The 22,128-nt window shown below is 46.4% G+C and overlaps 1 protein-coding gene across 1 annotated transcript in view; it reads left to right on the top strand.

The window, feature by feature from the left end:
- TGFA (transforming growth factor alpha) overlaps positions 1-22,128 on the top strand; it is a 98,992-nt gene that overhangs the window by 59,360 nt on the left and 17,504 nt on the right. Inside the window, exon 3 of the mRNA XM_079791859.1 lies at positions 15,632-15,752. Coding sequence (XP_079647985.1) covers positions 15,632-15,752 — 121 coding nt within the window. The remainder of the gene's footprint in view (positions 1-15,631; positions 15,753-22,128) is intronic.

Here is a 22,128-nt window from a genome sequence, read left to right as displayed (position 1 = left end):
TTCTAAGGAAGCTGGTAGCAAAAAAAAAAAAATCTTTCTATTCTTTCTGGTAATTCTTTTTTTCTTTTTCTTTTTTTTTTACTTTTCTTTCTTTTTTCTATTCTTTGTTGTTTAAAGTATTACATATAGTATTGCTGGTAATTCTTAAGAAATAATAGCAAATATAAAAAAATGCTCAGAGAGTGGAAAAAGACAAATATGTTTCTGACTTTAAACAAGGAAAAAACACCTGAATATTCTTTACAATATAGATAAAACTTAATGATACTCCCAGGAAAACTCTAGACCAAATTATTACAGCAGATCGAGAATGAATATTTGGGCCCCTGAGTGAATTCACCAGAATGAGTCATAGCAGACTAACTTTATTTCTTTTTAAGTGTTACAGGACTGGTGAGGGAAATGCTGCCAGGGTAATGCTATCACGATATGACAGTGAGATTTCAGGAAGGAACATGACAAAATCAAAGTAGTCAGTAAAACAAAATGGAAAAATAGGAGTTAAAAAGGGTGACTTGTCAGTGAGATGGAATAACAGTGACCTTGAATGAACGACCCCCAGGTATACCCTATACAGGTTCACCTGGGAGCTTTGGGGAAGGGCAGGACATTTTTAACCAGGGCATCCTCAGAAAATGTTCACCGATGTATTCATTGTATTCATGTTGACCTGGGAGGGGGGGCGTGTCGGGTGTGCCAGTGGGATTGTCCTGCTTTCCTCGGAGAATTTTATGAGCAAATTGAAGAACGATATAGAAGGCAGATTTATGAAATGTAGAGGTGACAAAGCCCAGAATGATAGCTGAAGTGTTGTTGAATGATAGAATATGCAAAAGTATTGAGAATGATAGATTGAAGCCAACCAACCAGATTAAAATGAACAATGACACATTAACAGTATTTAAGTTAAGAATAATGATTCAATTAGGAAGGATTGACAGTAGTTTATGTGAAGAAAATTTAGAGGCTAAAGTTGGCCACAAGCTTACATAATCCAACCGCATTCCAGAACTGCTAAAGAAAAATTTATGGAGAATTAAGTTACAATAGTGTAGAAATCAACTCATAGGAAATGAGTTTTAGTGTGGGCTCAGAGGTCACACTGCCTGTTTTCGGATTTCCTCTCTGCCTCTTTCTAGTGCTGTGCCTTTGAGAAAGGCCTTAAAACCTCTCTGAACCTGTACTTCTCATCTGTAAAATGGGTAGAATAATAGAACTATGTCATAGGGATTTTATAAGAATTAATTTGGATGGTTCGTGTAAAACTCTTAGCACAGAGGCCAACACCTAAATCATTTGGTCAATATTTTTATTATTGGTGTTGTCATTGTAACATTCTAGTTACTGTTTTAAGAAGGTCAGAATCTGCCCGACTCAGTGGTTGAGTGTTGACCTATGAACCAGGAGGTCATGATTCGATTCCTGGTCAGGGTACATGCCCAGGTTGTGGGCTCCATGCCCAGTAGGGGCAATGCAGGAGCCAGTCAATCAATTATTCTTACCATTGATGTTTCTATCTCTCTCTCCCTCTCCCTTCCTCTCTGAAACCAATAAAAATATTTTTTTAAAAGTCAGAATCTATCCTGAAGTGTAAAGTTTATAGATTCTTTTGCTTAAAGGGCTTGTATAGGAACTTGGAGCGCATATTTGTTATTTATTGCTGTATAACAAATTACTCCAAAATTGAGCAGCTTAAATTAATAAGCATTTATCTCATATATTCTGAGAGTCAGGAATTCAAAGCAGCTTATCTTGGAGGTCTGGTCCAGGATCTCTCATAGCGGCTGCTATCAATATGTCATCTGGGGCTGCAGTGTCACCTCAAACCTTTACTGGGGGCCAGATAATGGCTCACTCACGCAACTTTTGGCCGAAGGCTTCAGTTTTTTGCCACATGGACCTCTCCACTGAGTATCTTCATGCCCTGGCAACTAGCTTCCCCCAGAGTGCGTGATCCAAGAGAGAGAGCAAGTAAGGCAGAAGGTGCAGTGCCTTTTGCGACCTAGCCAGAGTCACATACCATCCATATTCTATCCGTCACCGAGACCAACCCTGAGACGGTGTGGGAAGGGACTTCACAAGGCCATGGATACCTGCAGGCAGGGATCACTGGGAGCCATCGTGGAGGCTGGCTATTACAGGGGGGTTATCACCAGAGAGACTCGGATTTGGTGGCTGACTGCAGATACATGAAAGGACTATTGCATTGGTGAGGAAGACTTAACTCTGTGTGGCTTCCAAAAACAGAATTCAAGCCCATCGCCAGAGATTTCTTTAGAGCTTCATTTATATTATTGTACTTTTGCTGGAAAAGAAATGTTTCAGCAAAATATAAGGTCTCTGTTCCTGAACCAGTATGGCTTGGAGAAACTATTGACCTTGATTTGGGGGGGATCCTGTAATATTTCTTTTAAGAACAAAGTTCTGATGTGGTGGGTTTACACTTAAGACCATGGGGTTTAAACCAGGAATTCCCAACTTTTCATGAGGCAAAGCCTTCAGATCATGGAAGGAGCAGGAACGTGGGCACTGAGTTTTCTCTTTGGGAATCCCAGCAGGTCTCGGAGAGAGGGATGAGGATGCAGCTCTGGGGGATGTTGGCCCCGTCAGGCTCACATTCACCAGGGGAAACCAGCCTACAATGTGAACACATGCAAAGGACTGCTGACCCTGAGCTGGGGATTCCCAGGTAGAGAACTGAGGATGCACTCATGTTTGAAACAGCCAAGGAGAAAGTTTGTAAATGGTTGGTGGATGTGGTCACCCTGGATACATATAATGTAGGAAATGCCTAGAAGAGAATGAAGTTCTTCCGGGAACATGAAGGGAGACTGGAGCATACCACTCCTACCGCTCCTTTCTCCCATCTGCCCTTGGACGCCCATTGATATGAGTGACCACTGCAATATGAAACGTTTTCTAATCTTATATCAGTACTCCAAGCTCTGAGGAATTTCTGCCACTGGATGTAGAGATGCGATTCAGCCCCCAATGCAGCGACCACGCCTCTAGGAGGTGAAGGGATTGTCATGAGCAGAAACACATCAAGAGTCCAACCTTGGAAGGCCAGGTTATGGGAGTGAGGGCAGGCCGTGTAGCAGTGGAACTGGGGGAGGTATATCTGGAGCCTATTAGTGCCCCAGGAAAAGACACCAGTCAGGGCTACACTGAGTAATGAACTCAGCTCTTACTCCTGACTGGCATGGGTGCTGGGCAAACAAAGGAAGGAAAAAACAAAACACCTTCTGACCCAAAGATACAACCTTCTGTGTATTTGCTTTGTCTCCTGCTTCTACCAAACAATTCTTCACCTACTGAAAGTCAGTATATTTAAACATTTTCTTTTCTGGGCCCAAAATATTGAACAGGATCCCACAGTCTCTGATGGAACCTCCCTACTCCCCATCATACTTGACCTAGTAGATTATCCTAGGACTCCCATCACGGACTTCCGTCTTGTGGCTGAAGAAAAACCTACAGCTAGTTTTATTATACTCCTTTGTAAATAATCTGTTTTTATTTTCACCTCGATGCTTATGAGACTTTTTCTTTGTAATGAAAACTTGTCTAGTTACATTGAAAGTTAATGTTTTCAGTCTTAGGGAAAGTCTTTTTCAGCTTAAGAAAGTTCTTTTTAATTATTTCTTTGATAATGATGTCAACCTTAGTTTGCTTTCCTTTCTTCTTTTGGCATTATTATTATCTGTATACTAGTAGCCCGTTTGCACGAAGATTCGTGCAATAGACCTTCATTCACCTGGCTGCCTGCACCAGTTTTCTGCCGGCACCAGGGACCCAGGCCTTGGCTGTGGCCACCGCCTTCTGCCTTTTTCAGGGTCGGGGCTTGGCCCCGGGCGGTGGCCTTGGGCTCGGCGGCACCCAACATCCTAAGGATCGCAGGAGCCGACCCCCAGTGGTTTCCTGCGATCCGTGCAGGCTGCCCACTGGTGCCCAAGGCCGGGAAAGCCTCCGCCCCAGGCTTTCCTGGCCTTGGGCTCGCCGCACCCAGCGTCCCTGCTACCAATCACAGGAGCCGACCCCCAGTGGTTTCCTGCGATGGGTGCAGGCTCCCCGCTGGTGCCCAAGGCCCGGAAAGCCTCGGCCCCTGGGACCCCCGGGAGGGGCGAGAGGGGCCGGGCCACGCCCGCCCAGGTGGCCGATCGACCCCCGGAACCCCCAGGAGGGGCGGGAGGGGCCGGGCCACGCCCCCCCGGGTGGCCGATCGCCCCCCGGGACCCCCGGGAGGGGCAGAAGGGGCAGGGCCACGCCCTCCCAGGTGGACGATCAACCCCGGGACCCCCTAGGTGGCCAATCGCCCCAGGCACCCTGGGGAGCGGCGGCATGGGCCCGGCCACGCCCCCCAGGGTGCCAATGGGCCCGGCCACGCCCCCCGGGGTGCCGATCGCTTCAGGCACCCCCGGGAGCAGAGGCATGGGTCCGGCCACGCCCCCCCCGGGGTGCCGATGGGCCTGGCCACGACCCCCGGGGTGCCGATCGCCCCAGGCACCCCCGGGAGCGGCGGCATGGGCCCGGCCACTTGGCACCGCCATCTTGAACTTCTCAACAGCAGATATGCCACCCGGAGTCCCGCCCCCAGCCTCCTGCCGGCCCAATCGTGGGCATAGCGGAGGTGCGGTCAATTTGCATGTTTCTCTATTATAAGGTAAGATTGGATCATTTAGTTCTGTTTTTCAGATTTCTTTTTTCTCCTCATTATTTTTGTCTTTGTGTCCTTCTGCATTTGGGGAGAAATTGCACAAGTTTGTTTGTTTGTTTGTTTTTTTCACTGATTTGATTTACTGTAATAACCAATCTGTTGCTCATAAGTTCATTGTGAATTCAAAATTGGTTGCCATATTTTTTCATTTCCTTGCAGCTGCTTCTTGCTTATAGCTCCATGCTGTCATTTCATAGATGCAATGTCAACTTCTGTCTTGAAGACACAAATTAGGGATTATCCAACATCTCCCATTTCTTAGGAGTAGAGAAAGTCATTGAAATTCCTCAAGAATGTTCTTATATAATGAATCTTTTCATGTGGTCAGTAATTTCTTGCATCATCATCATTACAAAGACAAAGCAGTAACATGATTTATCTTATGCAGATATAAATCTAGATTCCTAAAATACCACTCTTTTATAAAACTACATATCGATCTGTGAGTAAAACAATAAAAAGAAAAAGTAGTTTAAACAGTCAAGTTTATAATGTTTTGAGGTTTTCATTTTAATGATGTTTATTTTCAAACTCTAAAATGTTCATTTTATAATGTTTGGAAAATTATAAAAGAAAAAATAATTGCCCATATCCCACCACATTGTTTTTCCTCTGGAAGATAATTTTAATTAAAGGGCTTTTACCTTAGGTCAACCAAAAGTCATCAATATAAAACTCAGATGAAAAAGGAAGAGTCATATTTTTGTCATGGGACAAAGTCCCAGTCACAAACTCACATCAATGTTTTTCAAGGTACTGAGCTTTGCCAGAAATTTACTTCTGGATACCTCAGTTTCCTTGCTTCAAATGAAGAGTATCCTTCATCCATGCAGACTACAACCGCAGACTGTAAATGAAAAAGGCATCTGTCAAAAGTTCTGAGAGCATAGATTGTTCTAGAAAAACAATTGTCCCAGTAGTGCTTACATGTATTTAGTGTAAAGTGTTTGAAGGATAATGGTTCAAAGACTCAACAAGAGGAAGCATTTTTTCCTAAGGGTAAATTAAGGATTTCCTGCCAAAAACTTCACCTAACAATTTTTATATTAATAAAAAAATAAAAAAAACACAGACATTCAGATTCTGCAAAGCCAGGTAGCCCTGGGCTCCAACGGGGTTCTTCCTCCAACAAAGCCAAACCAGAATTCCCCGTCCAGCAGGACTTGGCTCCAGTTCCCAGAGCCGTTCACGTTCTGGTTCAACACTGGCTGATGAGAGCCAAACATAGATATCCTTGTGTACTTTGTAAATGGAAATTTGAAGTGAATTGTTTCCTAAATGCTGGTTGACACCCAAGAGGATGTAATTAGAATAAGGGACTTTCTGGTTTGAAGATACGAAAGAAAGACATGATCTGTCTCTTTGAAATGAAAATATTAAATAGTGAAAGAGAGAGAAGAGGTTTGGTTTTCAGTCTTCAAAGCAAAATCATGACCTGCAATTTTCTTAATTGTTTTTTTTTTTTTGGGGGGGGGGGCTGGGGGGAGGGTCGTCTTAAAATTACTAAGGCCAAGGCAGGGATAGAAGGAGCAACCTGGGAGCTAGAGAGTGGGGTCATGAGGAGGAAGAGGAGCTCAGTGGGGAGGAAGCAGTCATCTGTGTCTGGTTCATTTCCCTTCTATTTCCATCCCATTTTAACCCATGATGGATCTAGAATGCAGTTTGGGGGCTACCTGGGGTATTTCACATGTGCCTCTCGCTTCCTCATGCCCTTTGAGGAAGGAAGTAGTGTTATTGGTTGAGAGCTGGGTGCAGGTAAGAAGCCAAGTTGAAATATGTATGCTTTGCGTCTTTAGTTGAATATGCCCAGACTCTGGTTTTATCCCGTACTATACATGATTTCACTGAGATTTTAGATTCCTAAAGTCTCTACTAATTAAAGCCATTTTGCCTTGGGACTTTTAGCTCTTAATTCTAAAATAGCCCTGAGAATTTCCTGGTAATTTCTGATTTGTTTATGGTGCCCATAAGGATTTCTTAACCCTCAACTCATTCATTCATATTCTCTCTCTCTCTCTCTCTCTCTCTCTCTCTCTCTCTCTCTCTCTCTCTCTCACACACACACACACACACACACACACACACACACACACCCTCTGAGGTGTCAAGGTGATGTATTAGAAAGAGCAAGATCTTTAGAGACAGGCAACCATGAGTTCTGGTTTCGATCCTGCATTTACTAACTTAGCAGCACTGACAGCCTCAACTCCCTGGGCTTCACTTCCATCTGTAAGACCGGGATAGCAATGGCTACCTCACAGGATTTTTGTGAGGATTAAGTGGAATTCTCTATATACTGGTAAAATGCTAGGCATAGTGCTTGCAGTTAGTAGACAATTTATTAATAGTAACTATTTTTTTTAGAGAGAGAATCTTTTTTTATTATTATTTTTTATATTTTATTGATTTTTTACAGAGAGGAAGGGAGAGGGATAGAGAGTTAGAAACATCGATGAGAGAGAAACATCAATCAGCTGCCTCCTGCACACCCCCCACTGGGGATGTGCCCGCAACCAAGGTACATGCCCTTGACCAGAATCGAACCTGGGACCCTTCAGTCCGCAGGCCGACACTCTATCCACTGAGCCAAACCAGCTTCGGCATTAATAGTAACTATTATTCATAATAATAATAATCAGCAGTAGCATCGCAGTCCAGAACCTCAGAAAATCCACATTGGGCTAAAAGCTCTTACGTACTTTAGGTAGCAAAGTATTTCTATGTTCATGTTACCTGATTATCTTCTCCCTGTAGGACTAGTAAAAAGTACCAAAGGTGATGCAAATACTGCCTTTGCCTTTGAACTAAGCACATGCAGGATGAACCCCATTGCAGTCAAATACCACTGGTGACTTTCTCTCTGAATGTGTATCTATTTCCCCATCACACACACATGTTGTGTCACTAATACCCATACCTTTATAGGAAAGGAGAAAATATATTGTCTGCTTCTTTACTGATACCTTTCTTTCAATATGGTTCCCTGCCATCCTATACCCCTTGGGTTTTATCCAAAGAGAAATGACCAGAGGGAATTAAATTAACTCAGATGTGGCTTTTTGTTGAATGCTGCAAACGCAATTCAAGAGTCTGTTTGAGCACTGCTGTGAGCCAGAAGCCCCCAGTCTCATGGGCATGAGTGCCATGTAGCCCAGAGGTTGGGGGCTCTCCAGGGCAGACTTTGTGGGAACCACCTTACTTTCAGCTACTCCTCAATTAACCATCATCCATAGACGTATAGAAATCTCTTTGTCATCTATTTATGTTTTATAGCCGCTGCTCCCTTGTGGGAATGATAAGTTCCATATGTACAGTTCCCCACTCCGCCCCCAGATAAAGCAATACTTCCTGTTTCTCCTAAAAGTGCCCTTCTGATGACCAGAAGCTGCCTAACAAGCGTTCCCCTTCCTCTGCCACATGATTTGTAGATGTTGATTACATGCCTTCCCATCACTTGTCTTCCTAGACTTGAATAGCATCCTGATTTTCTACAGCTCTTGATTCTCTTACAATCAGAGAGAACTGAGATAAGATCCCAATTCTAGTACTTTCTAGCTACCTATCTGTTGGCAAGGTTATCCAAGCTGTAGTTTTGTTTTCTCGTCTGAAAAATAGAGGCTGGTAATGCTTGCCCCTTAGGTTGGTTAGGGGTTTAATGAGATAGTACAGTATCCGTGCCTGTAAGTGGAGGTAGATGAGCTTAAAGCCAGTTTAAGATCAGGGTAAGATTAAGGTCAAATAGGGTCAGAATTAGCCAGTGTTTGAAAAGATTGTTGAAGAATTAGTTACTCTGTGTTAGGGATCAGGTTATAGAAAAAAAATATGTATTTTATAAGTATAGGAGTTACTCTCTCAGGAAATTGAGAATCTTGGGGTGAAGAAGGGTAGTGACAAAAATGGCACAACCCCCCCACACACACCCCATCCAGTGGGTGGCAGGAGGAACTGCAGGACTACTTTTCTCTTTCATCGCTTCACTAAAATGAATGTCCCTTCTCTCTTAAATGTTGGTACTGTGAAGCCAAACTGTTTTCAAATTGCTTCATATCTATTCTTTTTAAAGTACTCACTGTTCTTGATTTTAAGAGGGTATTAGTTGAGTGATTATATTTATCTCATTCTACCACTGCACACATCCCCAAAACAGCAAAATCGAGTTCTCCTTGTTGGTCGGTAGTCCTTGAGACTGAGATGAGTTTCCCACTCCTGCTATAAATGTAACTGGATGGCTTTTCTGCACTCTGCTGACTTCCACTGGTCATTTGAAAACTGCCCCCTTGCTCTCTGCCCTCTCACCCAGCCTCAGGAAATGCCCTTATTGATTAGCTTCCTTGACAGGCATTCCCCTCTGTGCTAAAGGTCAGTATGTTGCCACACTTGGTACTGACAATGCTCTTCCTCTTTGGGATCATTTGTAAAACTTCTCAGAGTTCTTATCGACAGACCCCCTCCCCCAAATGCCCGGGGACCAGGGTGCCTGCTCACCAGGTTCTATCTGGAGAGGATCCTGTACCATTGGCTTAGCACTTCCACCACCCCATCTTTCAGGTCCTCTGTACCAGCCTTTTCTTCACACGCTGGCCAGTTGTGAAGGTTTGTGCGTTGTCTCCTGTGAGCTTGGAGTTCCATCCCTGTAGAATGAATGGGTCACTGGTGGCCTGACGCAAGCCTTCCCCATCCCAGAACTGAGCCTAGAACTGTGTGTGATCCTAGCCTGGCCCTACGGTAGAATGGAGGCCTTGGTACCTGGGAGCTTCAGAGAGTGGGTATCAGCTGTGTACCCTCCCCTACAGTCACCAGGGGCTGCTTGCTGACTCCCATCTTTGTTAAGTTAATCTACTGCCTTTTCTCCTAGACATTCCAGCAGCATGCGTTGGCTTTGCCTTTGTAGTGTCTAAGAGAGGAATTATTTAGTCCAAGGTCAAAAACCTTGGCTGAGAGTTCCTACTACAAAGCCAGGCGTCGTTATTAAATTGTCAGAAAATTATGAGAAAGTTAGTCATGACATTTGAGGAAGTAATGAAACGGCTATAAATGATGTAAGCTTCCTAACCGACTAACGTGTTTGCAACTTCTGACATCTAGAGAAGAGAGTGAGGAGCCGCGGCCTCAGCTGGCCACCATCCACCAGCCCAGCAGAAAGTCCAATTAGGGCCGCTTTGAAAAGGGGGTGACTGTACTTGGTGGTGTGGATGCAGTTCCCTGGGGAGCAAGGCTGTCGGAAGGAGCTGTCCAGATGACTGCCTCCCCAGCCCTTCTGAACTGGAGAGACCCCTCCTGTGAATTGATTCTCTGGTTTCCCTGCCCCTTGATTGCTATTCCAGGCCCTTTTTCCCCTGAGTGAAGCTGGGCTCCAGCCCTGTTAGTGGGCCCGGGGTCTCTGGCCATAGATTTTCACAGCTTCCCCAGAAAACAGTGGTGTCTACAAAACATGCGTTTGGTTAACATGTTGGAGGCCTCTTGTAAATTTCAAAACAACAGGAACTGAGCAGCTTTGAAACTCCAGCTGCCGAGGGGCTCAGCATGAGGTCTGTTCTGAAAACCGGAACATTTGATTTTCCCAAACGCCCCGAGTGCTAATCAGACTTGGTGTCTGGAGGAGCCGAGTGCAGGGGCCAGAGCCCTGGGGAACGGGGCCAGCTCTTCCCTCTGCCTGGACTTCCTGGGGGCCTCCTTGGAGTTTCCCCGTTGGCTTTCACTGCCTTCCTTTTCTAAGTCAGGATTTTTCCCCTTTGAGTGTCTAGGCCTTTCCTTGCTTCACTTAATATTTCCTGGAGTTTTGAGAAAGAAGAGAAAGAAAAATTAAGAAGGAGAGAGGAAAAGAGTGGAGGAAGGTAGAGAAAATATAGGGAGAGGGAGGAAAAAAGAGACGGAGAGGCTGAAAGAGTCATTCTCTGGGAAGATGCTGGGAATTTGGGGATTTCCTTGTAAAGGTCATCGTTACCTAAGTTACTGAGCAAATCCTCAGTGACCACCTACCCTGCATGGATTCATGAGACAGTAAGGACAGCACCTGGCACTCAAAGTGATAACCCCTCTCCTCCCCTCCTCAGCTTTCCCAGAGTCTCATTCCTCCTGGACTTACTGAAGCTTCTGGGAACATCAGTTGGATGGTTTTGTCTGCCTGGCCTGACCATGCTGCCGTGTGCATTTCCTTTGCCGATTCTGGTGGTATCCGAGACAAACCCCTTTAAAAGCCCCAAAACAAGAACCATCACTCCCCCTCTCATTGTGGCGTGCTCTGCACTTGGCACAGAGCTTTTAGGTGCATTAGTCCACGAGGCTATCCACGAGCGCCCCGATGCCACCCCTTGTCTGTGGCTGGCTCCCCCTGAGGCAGCAGTCGGAGCACAGGCCAGAATGTGGCTCACTCTTGGAACTGCTGTGGGTCCTCTCCTCCCTGTCCACATCCCCCAAAGCTGCAGAATGTGCTGTTGGAAACAGGACCCGCCCTTCACATCACACACATTAAACTTCTCCGGGTTAGAGGCCAGGACCGCACCCTTTGTGGCGTCTTGAACTAAATGCTCACTTTCAAAATGTTTGTGGTATAGCAGGGGAGAAAAAGACATGTAGCAGAATAGGAACAGTTAAGTTGCCATGAGTGTGCGCATTGTGTACTTACACATTTCTAGGTGGTACATTAGAGATGAAATCTCTCCCCTAAGATTTTTTTTATTCCACATTGCCATTTACAAAAGGTTTTCTACAGTGATTCCTTTGTAATCCGGAAGAGGATTTTAAAAATCAAGTGAGCATGATAATCGGCTAGCATCGAGCTCCCTCGGTCCCTCAGCACGTTTGGTTGCGTCAGACAGATGAGATTGTAGAGGACGAGGAGCCCCGTCCTTGCCTGGTGTGTGACTGCAGAGAGCAAAATCAGCACATTGGCTGCTGTCCTTGTGACGGTGGCATGGAGTTTCCTCGTCCGCTGGCCTCTTTGGCTTCTTAGTGAGCTGTGTGAAGGACGGAGATGGTTTCCATTGGCCGATGCTTCTGCATTGTCTTTGGGAGATTGTGAGGGAAGTCATTCACCACAGCACATGAAGTCCCCTTCAGAAGCAGCCACAGCAGAGAAGTTGCTCTCTGACCATAGACTTGGGCAAAGCTGAGCCCGTCCTGCCCGTGCAATATGGGTACATTCCTATCTAATGCGCTGTGTGCGTCCTTGCTTAGACTGCTAGGGGCCACAGAGCTGGATCCACCACTCAGATTCGGCACACGCATGTGATTTTCTGATACTTGTCTGCGTGCGTGGCCTGATACCTACCTTTATTTTCCTTTGCCCATTTATCTTCATTCCTTTCTCACTACCTGTGTCTGTCTCTGTTTCTTTCTCTCTTCCCCCTCCCTCCCCTTCTCTGCCTCTCTCTCTGTCCCTCTCCCTCTGTGTGTCTCTGTGTCTATCTCCCTCCTTCCCCCCTTCCTTCCCTTTTCCCTTCCTGTGTGTGTGTGTCTCTCCTCTCTCTTTCTCTCTTCCTCTCTCTCTCCCCCTCTCATACATGCATGCACGCACACACACGTGCACACACTCACACACCTTTCCCATCTGCATCCTCTTTTTATGGTAGCATTTTTATAAAGCCTTCTCAAATCATTTATGAGAAGAGGCAAGCATTCATCTATACTAATAAAAGGGTAATATGCTAATTAGGGCGGATGTCTTCCAGACTTCCATTCGGACAAAGCCACAGTGGCTCATGCAGCTTCGAGGCCCAGGACTCAGGCAGCCATGAGCCCCGGCAACTGCAAGGCCCGGGGCTCATGGCAGCTGCCCAGGACTCACAGCAGCCGTGGGCTCACAGCAGCCGTAGGCTCAGGCAGCCGTGAGCCCTGGTGGCTGCAAGGCCCAGGGCTCAGGCAGCCGTGGGCTCAAGGAGCTGTGAGCCTCGGCGGCTGCAAGGTCCAGGACTCAGGCCTCACAGCCGCAGCGGCCAGCAGTGGCAGCAGCAGCGGGGTGATGGGGCGGCACCTTCCCCTGATCAGCCCGGTTGCCTCCCACAGAGGAGCGGGCCTAAAACCATCAGTAGGACATCCCCTGAGGGCTCCTGGACTGAGAGAGGGGCAGGCTGGGCTGAGGGAACACCCCCCCCCCCCCAGTGCACAAATTTCGTGCACGGAGCCTCTAGTAAATACATAAGATAGTGACATTGAGTCTACTCCTCACCAGTTTGGAGAGTAGTGCTCCCAAAAGACGGATCCAGAGGTTTTCTTTCAGTATAGTCTATTGAGCTGACACTTGACCGCAAAAGAACTTCAGCAGGTTCAGGCTTTTTAGTGCAATAGGAGTTTGAATTGCTGGAAGATGATCAGCTCCTAAAAGGATGCCTTTAGGGATCCCTGTCATTTTTTGTCTCTAAGAGGCCTTTTGTCTCCACCTTTTTTGGTTACTGTTGTTTCCTGTGTAATACAAGCCTGTGTCTCAAACAATAATGAATTTCCTGGAGGGCAAACGGTACTGATATGAAATCTGTCTCAAACCTGACTTTTAAAAAAGCATCTGGAGAGCATGCCTCACAGATTCCTGGGCCCTGCCCCGAAGATCCTAATTCAGTAGGGCTGGTGTGGGGCCCAGGAACTTGGCTTCCTAACAAGCTTCAGGAAGGTGAAGCTGCGGGTCCACAGAGCCAGCTCCAAGCCCTGGCAAGGGACTCCTTCCAGCCACGTGGAGATGGTTGTCTAAATGGCCTTTTGTAGAGCTTATCAAAAGCCTTTTCTAAGGTCTAAATCGAATCAGATTCGCTAGTCTCTAGCCCCTTCATCTTGCCATGGTCACTCCATGACAAGTTTAGTAAGCACAGAGGAGCCAGTTATGTGAATAACAGCAAACCTTTCCAGTGTCTGCTGTCAGCAAGTGCCCAGCCTTTTGTCAACCACCCAAGGCTGGGACTTGCAGGCAACTGATCAGTCAAGGCAGTTGGCCCTCATGTCCTGCAGACTGCTGCTGGACAGGGACATGCTGCCACCAGGAGGAGCAAGGCTGGCCGGCAGCCCTGGGTGGACATCTCCACCTGGCTTTGGGCTTCCTGTTTTGTCCTCACATGTGAAAGTAGCTATCATTGAGGGCTAAAGGGGACATTTGGACTTTTAGGCACACTATACTGAACTTATGGAGGGAGGGGGAAGTTGTGTACTAGAGTGGGGGGGTCTTATCACATATAGGACTTCATTAGCATCTTGGGTTGTCAGTGATGGCAACAGCAACACTAACCGTTGAGTGATATGTAACAGGCAGTTGAGTACAGTATGGATCAAGCTTTGTCTCATTCAGCCTCAGAGCCACCAATAAGGCAGGTGGATTCCCCATCTTGTAGAGTCCCACGCAGGCTAGAAAAGATCAAGTACTTCCTCCAGGTGGCAGAGACAGGATTCAAACCTGTGCCTCTCTTTCTCCAAAGCCCATGCTCATAACCACTAAGTCTCTCTCACCTTCTGCATCAAGGATTCTGTTGTAGTTTGAGCTTCTGCTTTTTCCACTGGAATTATGAGATTTCCAAAATTGATACTTCTAGAAGCAATCCATGAATAGAAATGCAGCAATGTGAGGTTAATACTCAGTGGTGGTCTAGAAACCCACAATATGAAATGATCTGCCTTTTCTCAAAGAGCAAGAGCTCCAAGAACATTTTTCCCGAAAAATGAGTGGGAAACACCCACTCCCCAAGTACCCAGAACACAATCATAAAAGGACCTTTGGAAAGAAGCAACAGAAACCATCTGCCATGTCATCTTGAAATAGCTACCAAGTGTGTCTCACAGGTTATGTGGACAAAACAAGGCCATTGGAGTCTAATTCGATAAATCCAAAGTGATGCCCTTTGGGCTGGTCCATTGATGTGTTCGTGTGTTTTTCCTTACAGTGCCCCTGACTGGCTATTTTTATTCCTTCCTGCAAGCCAAGGAAGGAAAGCCCTGAGAGGCTTGGTAATGCCCCTGGCTCTTGAGAGTTATGGGTGTCAGGGCTGTGAATAGGAACGGTCTCTGCCCCCGACTCTGTTCTCTTTCCCTCCCTGCCCCCCTCAAAGCTTTCCCATTACTGTCTGTGCTGCTCCCAGTTGGACTTCTGTGCCTAAGTCATCTTCATGGCATAATCTCCCATGCCCACCACCCCAAGAAACCCTGTTACCATTTGCATGTATACCCTTCCTAGCCTTTATGTTTGTTTCAGCACAATGATACTATACAGACCATCTTGGAAATGCACCTAATTTCCAATAATGTATCATAAACATCTTTTTATATCATTAATGCAAAAGCATCGGTTTAATGGTTATCTAGTACTCTTTTGTACCTCTCTTCTGGTTCCATGTTGCTTAAAACAAATTTTTATGAAGGCTATCTTTAAAATTTGGTCACTGTTGCCCGGCCAGTGTGACTCAATGGTTGAGCATCGACCTATGAACCAGGAGGTCATGGTTGGATTCTGGGTCAGGGCACATGCCTGCATTGCAGGCTCGATCCCTAGTAGGGGGGCGTGTAGGAGGCAGCCAATCAATGATTCTCAGCATTGATATTTCTATCTCTCTCTCCCTCTCTCCTCTTCCCTGAAATCAATAAAAATATTTTTAATTGTAAGAATAAAATTAAAAGTGGTCACTGTCACTTTGCAAAGCAAAATTAGGTCACTTTGGGGTAGTAGGCTTTAAATAGTAAAATGGCTCTGGTGTCTCTGACTCACACAGAATCTGGTGGGGAGGTTGTTTTGTTTTCTACAAAGGTAAATAAATAAAGCCCTGCTGGCAAGCACATGATGTAGAAGGCACTAGTCCTAGACTGGCTGGGAGAGAAGTGAGAGCTGTGGAAGGGATGCCGTACAAACCAAAAAATCCCAGCCGGCCCCTCCTGAGCAGTGGGGGCCAGCAGGTGTGTCTTCCTGTACTGTGGATCTGAACCAAATGTCTTTTCTCTCCCCAGCAAATCCACCCATGGCCGCAGCTGTGGTGTCCTACTTTAATGATTGCCCGGATTCCCACAGTCAGTTCTGCTTCCACGGAACCTGCAGGTTTTTGGTGCAGGAGGACAAGCCAGCATGTGTGTAAGTGTCCCCTGGTGTCCTGGGGTTCTGGGGCTGGGGGCAGCCGGGCAAACAATTCAAAGAACACTTCCCTCCACGAGACTCCTGGAGCCTGACATGTTGGAGGATCAAAACCCAGCTGATGTAAAAGCCACGTTCTAGAGCCCCAGTCCAGAGTTACTGAGGCAGAACCCCCGGGGAGCCTGGAGCCTGGGAAGCTGCATTTTAACAAGCATCTCAAATAACTACCCAATTCAGCAAAGTCTGAAAATTCCTGGGTTCAAATTTAATTCACAACATAGAAATGTTGTTGGATGGCGAGGCACTCGGTTGGATCTTTAGAGTAGCCAGAGATTCTAAGATGAGGTCTTTGCCCTGTAGCATCTTTATATGCAGCTAATAAAATAAGCAGAAGCACATGCAAAGGATTAGTGCATGTAAGTGGCAACAGAACAAGAAAGAGCCTGGAAATAAAGATGCATGCCAGGGCAAGGCGGTTTTCACACTAGGCTGAGACTCCTGCAGAGCTTTGTAAAGAATACCTGAGCCCCTCCCCAACCTCCTCAATCAGAATCTGTAGGAATGCGACCTGGGAGTCACATTAGTTAAGAGCCACCAGCCATGGTCAGCTGGACCGGGGAAGAAAGGCTCAGGAAAGCTTCCCAGAGCAGGTGTTGGGGCTAGGGTGGTGGGGAGAACAGAGAGGTTACTCCAGGCTTGAGTGTCAGAGACCTGCAGTTACAGGTCAGTGCAGCTACAGCAAGGAGGAGATGAGGCTGAAGATGAAGGGGAGGCCAGGGCCTTTTGGAAATGAGCCTTTATTCTGTAGGCAGTGGGAGCCATCGGTTTTGGAAAGGGATATTTTAAGAAAATTAATCTGTCCATACTAGAAAACTGTTAGGTAGCCTTATACCCAACATGGACACTATTGATATCTGGGGCTGGATAATCCTTTGTTGTAGGGGTTGATCTGAGCATTAAAGGATATTAGCAATATTCCTGGCCTCTACCGACCAGATGCCAGCCAGTAGCACCACCACCCCATAATCACAACAATCAAAAATGTCTCCAGATATTGCCAAATGTCCCAGTGCTGGTGGCAAAACCACCCCTTCCTCCCTTAAGAACCACCCATCTATATGAAGTTACCATTCTAAAGGTTGAAAATGGTTGAAAGTCAGCAAATTCAATGTAACAGTGGCAGTAAATAATACTAAATGTTAATAAAAGCTAGCATTTGTTGAGCTTTTGTTCAAGCTAGTCACCATTCTAAGCACAATCTATGTGTTAACTCATGCAAACCTCATAATGATCTCGTGATGTAAGCACAGACAGGCTGAGTCCATAACCATGATGCTTAAGAATATCAAATGCGCCCCAGACTCCTTTGCCCTCATTAGGGAAGCCCCGCTCACCTTACTTATCTCCCTGGAGTGCAGAGAGGCCCCAGTTTTGAGTGTTGTGTGACAATAACAGTGTTGTGTCACTGGTGGTCATGTTGATTGGTTGAAGAGAATTAAGAGAGTGAGATTTAATATCTATAAAATGCATTAGCCAGGAGAGCTGTGGCAGTAAGTGGTGGTTGGTAGAGTTTTCTTCTTCCTGAGGTGTGGCTGTGTGCGTTGAGCAGGCTCCTTGGGGTGCCTCTGAGCCTCACCTGGAGAGGAACACTGGCCACCTTCCTCCTGGAGGAATGACTGTGTGATGCTCCCAGGTCATGTCTACAGAGCTAGGAGCCCTTCCCACCCCATAAATACAAAGCACAATGATGATAATAGTCACAGTCATTATTTATTATTATCATTCTTATTAAGGTACACAGAGGGGCCCCTGGGGGACTGATGGGGTTGTTTTTGTTAGTAGCCTGGTCATTGTGGAAAAACACTGGCCCTGGAGGAAGTGTTGCCTATTGGCCCAGATATTAGGAAAGCTCCCAGGACAGCAGGTAGAAGGCATTCTCCACTCCGGGTACCCAATGCAGGACCTCAGGAGGCTGCCCCTGGCTGTGCCTTGAGAAGATCATCTTCAGAGAGAGAGGGCAAGTCTTCGCTGAGTTCTGATCCATTGTGTCCAAAGCTCAGTTTTTTCCTTCCCACCAGATCAGGGGCTGGTTTAAACTTTCTGAGAGCTGGCAGGCTCCAGCCTGGGTCATCAGTCCAGCCAAAGCGATAACCTCATATGTAGCTAAGACTCCTATCGCTGGAGGAAGCCTTCTCTTGTTCTCCTCAGTCTGGATCCCAAGCCCTGCTTTTGGCCCACGGAGATAACTTGTCCATCAAATTTTTTCACCATTACATTGCTGTCTCTTCTCCATTCACATTATAAATATTACTATGTAGTAATCCTATCTAATAAAAGAGTAATATGCAAATTGACCATCACTCCAACACACAAGATGGCTTCCCCTATGTGGTCAAAGATCCTGCCCCCATGTGGACACAAGATGGCCGCCACAAGATGGCCAGCAGGGGAGGGACCAGGCCTGCAAGGGAGGGAAGTTGGGGGCAATCAAGCCTGCAGGGGAGGGCAGTTAGGGGTGACCAAGTTGGCAGAAGAGGGAAGTTGGGGTGACCGGGCCTGCATGGGAGGACAGTTAGGGACAATCAGGCTGGCAGGGGAGTGGTTAGGGGGTGATCAGGCTGGCAGGCAGAAGCAGTTAGGGGCAATCAGGAAGGCAGGCAGGCGAGCAGTTGGGAGCCAGCAGTCCTGAATTGTGAGAGGGATCCCAGATTGGAGAGGGTGCAGGCTAGGCTGAGGGACACCCCTCCCCCCATGCACGAATTTCATGCACCGGGCCTCTAGTCTCTCAATAAAAGCCATAGCTAGTGCCAGGCATGGCCGCAGCACACCACATACAGTGGCTCATGGAGTCCTCACAGCTTCCCTTTCAAGTAGGGATTCTTGCTCTTATTTTATAAATGAGAACACCAAGCCAGCCCAGGGATTGTAAGCAACTTGCCCAGAGTCCCAGGGCTAGTAAGTGGTAGAGCTGGGAACCAGATGCTCAATTCCAACCCCAAACCCATGTTTTCAGCCACTGCCCTGGAGGGCACACCCCCTCAGCCTCACAAAGTTCACCTGAAATCACTAATCCTGGTTTCCAGGAAAGATGTTGGCACCTTCCCCCTGCAGGTAAACCTTCCTCCAGAGAAAGGCCGGAGTCTTTTCCCAGCTGGTTGCCCTGATCACAGACTCCTAAGGAGTCCTTCCTGTGGGCCCAGTTGGGGGTCTATGGAAACAGCCAAGACAGTTTTGCAGTTTGGGAAAGCTGACCTTCTGTGGGGAGGCACAGCCGTGCAAGCAGTGACCACCTCTTTACCTCAGTTTCCCCACTGGATCTTGGTGGCACTCAGCCCACAGACATGGTTTATGTGGCAGTAAATGACAACCCATGTTGTTCTTTGGTGGTTTTACTTAGCTGTCAGCATTTTGGAAGTCATGTTTTACATCTCCATGCAGAGGCCCAGCTTCTCTAAATAAACACAGGGCTTGCCCTCTCCAGTTCTCCAGTCTCCACTTCTGTACTACAGGAGCTTGTAAGCTCAGTGAGGACAGGACCACACCTTATGCCTGTTGTATTTTCAGTACCTAGAAGTTGTTCTCGTTAATCAATTCCCACTAGACCAGAATCTCAGCCCATACAGAGAAAGCAGAACATTCTGTCCCTGATCTTAAGACCTGCCCCAGCTTTGGGGAGCTGACAAATACATTCTGGTCAATAAAACTGACATATCTTGAAGTAAGTCCTCATCTTTCATGGCCTTATAAAGAAAACCCACAGCGACCCAAGATCATAGTCTCAAAAGAGGGAGTTCTTTCTACAGTACTGTCATCCTTAAGCTTTGTATTCCATGAGACCAATAAATACGCTTTAGGTTTCCAGAGAATCTCAAGTGACCCCTCACACTAAACTATGAGGTCAAGCAAAGAAGTTCAAACAACTCATCAGAGAGAGCCAAAGGTAGTGAAAACTGGCCTTAAACATGTGTGCTTCAGATGAACCCTAGATTGTATTTTATGTCTCCCTTTAATAAAACTCTGCTGGTACCCAACCACATCAGGAAACAAATGGGAAAAGAATTCCCAAGACAGTAAAGCCATAGAAATGCGAGCTCAGGACTTGCACATTATTTTCCCTGAGGCAGATTCCATACTGTTGGTCTGCTGCCTGCAGATGCCTTCAAACAAAGGAAAACAGTTGGAGGAAGCCACCCAAGCGACAAGTGACAAGTTTTAAGGGTTCTCCTGTCAGCAGCCAGTGGCAACTAGATTGAAGTTTCAAGTTTCTCACCTGTTCAAAACAGCTCCTCCTTCCTCCGTGACTGAACTCCCTGACAACTTTCCCACAGCAAAGTGTGAAAACAAAGCCCTGTCGGCCAAGGAAAACATTCCATATGGCCCGGCCACAGCACATTCCAGTGGGATCTGAACAGAGTCAAACACCAGAGAAAAGTGATTGCTGTGTGTGACCAGGAACACAACCTCTCAATCCTGGTCTCTTGGGAGGTTTCTTGTTGGTGCTTGAGCCACTTTATGTAGATCAATCTCACTTCAACAGCCAGCAGGTGGTGCCCCCTCCCCCCTCCCTTAAGAAGTTATGACATCACTACCATCCACATGTCTCGAGAAAGTGTGTGTCCTCATTCTCTCTCTGTCTACTCCGCCAGAAGCAGATACTGAGGGTCACGCACTAGGCGGGATAGAACATTAGTTAACGGCACAGATTTGAAGGTCAGACAGACCTGAGTCTCAAGTGACTTAGCCCCATTAAGCCTCAGTTTCTTTGTGTATAAAATGAGGACATTAGTACTTCACAGGATTGTGATGAGGACCCAGTGGCCATAATGCAGATAGAGCCATTGCTGTTCAAGACAAGAGACACTAACAAGCCAAGCAAGGCTATTTAAAGCAATTTGTTTCTCAGTCTCTCTAGCCACGTTTCCTTTTTAAAAAAATATATCTTTATTGATTTCAAGAGGAAGGGAGAAGGAGAGATAGAAACATCAATGATGAGAGAGAATCACTTATTGGCTGCCTCCTGCACACCCCCTACTGGGGATTGAGCCTATAACACAGGCATGCACCCTTAACCAGAATGAAACCTGGGACCCTTCAGTCTGCAGGCTGAGGCTCTATCCACTGAGCCAAACTGACTCGGGCTCAAGCCACATTTCAAGCACCCAATACCTCTAGAGGCTGATGTGCTAGACAGCATAGATAGAGACTGTTCCCATCATCTCAGAAAGTCCTATGACACAGCACTGGAGAACATTCAAGCCCAGTTCCCAGCAGAGCATAAGAGCAGTTGGCATCAGGACTAACTCCATTGTGATCAGGTTAGTGTTGCCATTACCACAGCTGAAGGACGTTGAAAGATTCTGCTGAAAGAAGCAGTGAAAATCAGGTAGACCATGGTACCAGGTCTGTCCCATGAGGCCTGTAAATCAGAGCTGCAAAGGAAGTCTTTACTCCATCCAGCCCACTCCTCCCCGAGCCCCAGAAGCAGAGAGGCTAGAGGACTTGGCCAACCCTATTGGCCAGTTCTAAAGAGGCCACGAATGGGTGAGGCCAATACAGATGTCCTTGGGCTCAGGGGCCTCACTCCCAACCCCGCCCTGTGGATTTTCTCCATATTAAAGGCAAGTTGGTGTAAACATATTTCTGAAACTAAGGTCCTTGGCCCCCATATTAAAGACTTTGTCTTGGGACCTGTGCCAAAAGGCTTGGCTAAAAATCAGAGCATTAACCTCCTGCCAAAAAGGACATCATTGTTCATGAAGACAACGTCTCTCGGGAACCTTAAAAATGCTCCCATCCTTTATTTACATCTTTAGCACTTATACAGCACTTCCTTTGTGCCAGGCACTTCACAAGATATTAACTCATTTAGTGCTCATAACAACTCTGTGAGGTGAGTACAGTGACGATCACATTTTAAAGAGGTGGAATCGATGGCACAGAGTGATTCAGTAATTTGCTCAAGGTCACACAGGCATTAAGTGGGAAATGGGATTTGAACCCATGATAATTTGTCTCCAAAGCCTGTACTGTGTTGTACCAACTTGTAAGGACCCTGTCCTGAGGAAGTAATATCAAATGCAAACAGAGACGTGTACACAAAGATAATCACCTGGCTTTATGTATGATCTCAAAATTGGATCAGCCTAAATGGTAAGGATTTGGTGAAGCAAACCGTGTACATAAATTACTATACAATCATTTTAAACGGCTTTGCAGAGTTTCAAATGCTGTAGTAAAATGGTGAAGAGATGTTAAATGAGGAACTGATACAAGAGTATTAAAAAGATCTTAACTATGTTAAAAAACTACATAGAAATAGTCTGAAAGGGAACATGTTCATTGGACTGTCATTTGAAGATATGGGTATTTAACAATC

The sequence above is a fragment of the Cnephaeus nilssonii genome (assembly GCF_951640355.1).
Source record: "Cnephaeus nilssonii genome assembly, chromosome: 15".
In the NCBI taxonomy this organism is placed as follows: Eukaryota; Metazoa; Chordata; class Mammalia; order Chiroptera; family Vespertilionidae; genus Cnephaeus; species Cnephaeus nilssonii.
Note: the sequence above shows the minus strand (reverse complement) of the source record. Positions and strands in the feature narration are given on the sequence as shown.